Consider the following 3036-nt stretch of genomic DNA (forward strand, 5'->3'; position numbering starts at 1 on the left):
CCATGGTCCGGCCCACCAGCTGCTCCTTGTCCTCCAGGAAGGGCGCAGGGATGTTGGCAGAGGGCTGGACCAGCCGGAAGCTGTGGGGGAAAGAGCCACGGTCAGGGGGAGCCTCGGGGACAAACATCTGTCACTATCACACTTTATGGAAAAATCCCTGGGAAGCTGGAAAAATTTCTCCTGGGAGGCTGAGAAGCTTCAGAGGAAAAGAAAAACAATAATTATCTGCTGCTCTGAAAAGCAACAGGTGCATCTTTGATTGGTTGTTTCTAATTAATAGCCAATCACAGTCCGCTGGCTCAGACTCTCTGAGAGTCACAAGATTTTATTATCATTCTTTCCTTTCCAACCTTCTGATGAAATCCTTTCTTCTATTATTTTAGTATAGTTTTAATATATAATTTTCTTTTACTATAATATATATCATAAAATAATCAATCAGCCTTCTGAAACATGGAGTCAAGATTCTCATCTCTTCCCTCATCCTGGGACCCCTGTGAACACCACCACAAATCCCTTTGCCAGGATTTCTCTCCTGGGAAGCTGAGAAGCCTCAGAGAAAAATAAAAACAATATTATCTGATTTGCTTCTCCTGTGTTTTGCTGCTTTGGAATGTGGTAAGTGATTGTTTCATTGGTTTCATGTGAATTGTTTTGACTTATTGGCCAATGATGGCCAAGCTGTGTTGGACTCTGAGGAAAGAGTCAGGAGTTTTCATTATTATCTTTTAGCCTTCTGTCTGTATCCTTTCTGTATTCTTTAGTATAGTTTAGTATAGTTAATTATAGCATTCTTTAATATAATATAGATATAAAATAATAAATTAGCCTTCTAAGAACATGGAGTCATCATTCCTCACTTCATCTGGGAACCCCACAAATACAAGACACACTCTGCTCCTGCCACAGCTGCTGCTCGAGGACACCAGGAGGAGTTTCTTTATGGAAAGGGTTCCCAGGCACTGGAATTGCTGCCAGGAGGAGTTTCTTTATGGAAAGGGTTCCAGGCACTGGAATTGCTGCCAGGAGGAGTTTCTTTATGGAAAGGGTTCCCAGGCACTGGAATTGCTGCCATCCCTGGGGGTGGCGCTCAGTGCTCTGGGCTGGCTGACAATTCGGGCATCGGGCACGGGTTGGACTTGATGGCCTCAGAGATCTTTTCCAGCCTCAGAGATTTGGGATCCCCTGATCCACAGTGCCTCCCTGAGCACATCTCTGAGGAGAATGGAGCAGCATGGGAACCACAGCCCAGGTGTGACAAGGGAGGGACAAAAGCCAGCCCAGCCCCTCCACCCAGCCAGGACCAACAAAGGCTGCCCCATCACCTGCTCAGGTGTGTTGTCACCAGGTCTGCCAGGCTCAGGGCGGGCACAGAGAGCCCCAGCTCCCTCTGCAGGCTCAGGAAGACGCTGGCAAAGAGCTCCTGCTTGGCATAGAGCAGGGAGCTCACGGTGCCCATGGTCAGCGGCCAGCGGCGCTGCCGGCACGTCACCAGCACACAGCACCCCCCCAGCAGCTCCTTCTTCTCCAGGCTGACCAGGTGGAAGGCAGGGAGCTCCAGAGCCCTCTGGAAGTAGGACACAGCCGTTTCCTCAAAGGCTGCTGGCAGCTTGAGCACCTTGCAGAGGTCCTGGACCCGCCGGATCCCTGCGGGGAAAAAGGAATTTCAATTTCTGCTCAGAACCGTTTGGAGCAGCCTGAGTTGCTGCTGGCATAGTCCGGGGTAAGGAAGCAAAAAGGACTTTTGCATAATATCCACAGATGTTTTATTCAGCTGTGTGGTGAGGTGTTCAGGCCCCAGCAACCACACACAGAGGAAGCACAGAGGAGGCACCCACACACAGAGAAAGCACCCACACACACACACAGAGACAGAAAAAGCATCCACACACATAGAAAAAGCACAGAAAATGCATCCACACACAAGAAAGCACCCACACACACACAGAGAAAACACCCAGAGACAGAGAAAGCACCCACACACACAGAAAGCACCCAGTTCCTTTCTCCCTACAGGGGCCTGGGGGCTGTCCCTGCTCTCACACAGGTGAGGGCTGATCAGGGAATAGGGAAGGAGTGGCTCAGGAACACAGGAACAGACATAGGAACAGGGGAAAGAGCCAATGGGCTCTAACAGCTTTTTGAGGGAAGCTTCTTGTGTCTCCCAAAACTAGAGAATGCCTCCCCAGGGTCTCCACAATACCCTGTTTTTTTATATGAAAACTTCTTTTTTTTAAACTTTTTTTTTTAACCTTTTTTTGTATTAAAGCTTTTTTTATATTAAAGCTTTTATTTTCTTATTAAAGCTTTTTATTTTTTTTTTTACATTAAAGCTTTTTTTATATGAAAGCTTTTCTTTCATTAAGGAAGCTTCTCTGCAGGATCAACTGAATCAACACAAAATGACAAAACCAAGCAGTACTCACCCAGCTCTGCTCACACTAAACCCCTCCCAGCCCCTCAGGGCTGGCAGGCACCCAGGGCCCTCCCCTGGCTCAATTCCAGGGTTTTTTTGGCTTTTTTTCACCATCAAAATGAGGTGAAACAAACTGGAGGATGGGGAGCTGCTCTTACCTCGCTGCAGGCAGCGGCTCAGCTGCTCCTTCTGGCCGGTGCTCTGGGAATAGGCGACCTCTGGAACACAGGGAGGGTCTGTCAGTCCTGCAGGGACACACACACCTGGGGCTGGGGCCAGCAGGGGCCCCCAGAACCGGCCTGCAGCAATCACACCTGTCTGTCTGAGAGAAGGTAAAATGAGCTCTGGGATCTGCCCTGAGCTGGGGATTCCCTCCAGACACAGCCAGCACCAGCCTCGGGGCTGCTCCGCTGCAAGTACAGCTGTTCTGAGAGATTTCAGTGAGATCTTAATCATCATCTCTTCTTAATTCAGTTTAAATTTGAGATTTCAATGAGATTTTCATAATCATCTCGTTTTAATTCAGTTTAAATTTGAGATTTCAATGAGATTTTAATAATCATCTCGTTTTAATTCAGTTTAAATTTGAGATTTCAATGAGATTTTCATAATCATCTCTT

At 47.7% G+C, this 3036-nt stretch overlaps 1 protein-coding gene across 1 annotated transcript in view; it reads right to left on the reverse strand.

Moving 5' to 3' along the window:
* Window positions 1-2879, reverse strand: part of BRF2 (BRF2 RNA polymerase III transcription initiation factor subunit) — a 4556-nt gene extending 1677 nt beyond the window's left edge. The window contains exons 1-3 of the mRNA XM_031064492.1: window positions 2575-2879; window positions 1326-1647; window positions 2-80 (exon numbers count right to left, since the gene is read on the reverse strand). Of these exons, the coding sequence (XP_030920352.1) occupies window positions 2-80; window positions 1326-1647; window positions 2575-2875 (702 nt within the window). The 5' untranslated portion in view covers window positions 2876-2879. The remainder of the gene's footprint in view (window position 1; window positions 81-1325; window positions 1648-2574) is intronic.
* Between the last annotated feature and the right edge of the window lie 157 nt (window positions 2880-3036).

The sequence above is a fragment of the Geospiza fortis genome, unplaced genomic scaffold, assembly GCF_000277835.1.
Source record: "Geospiza fortis unplaced genomic scaffold, GeoFor_1.0 scaffold371, whole genome shotgun sequence".
Classification (NCBI taxonomy): domain Eukaryota; kingdom Metazoa; phylum Chordata; class Aves; order Passeriformes; family Thraupidae; genus Geospiza; species Geospiza fortis.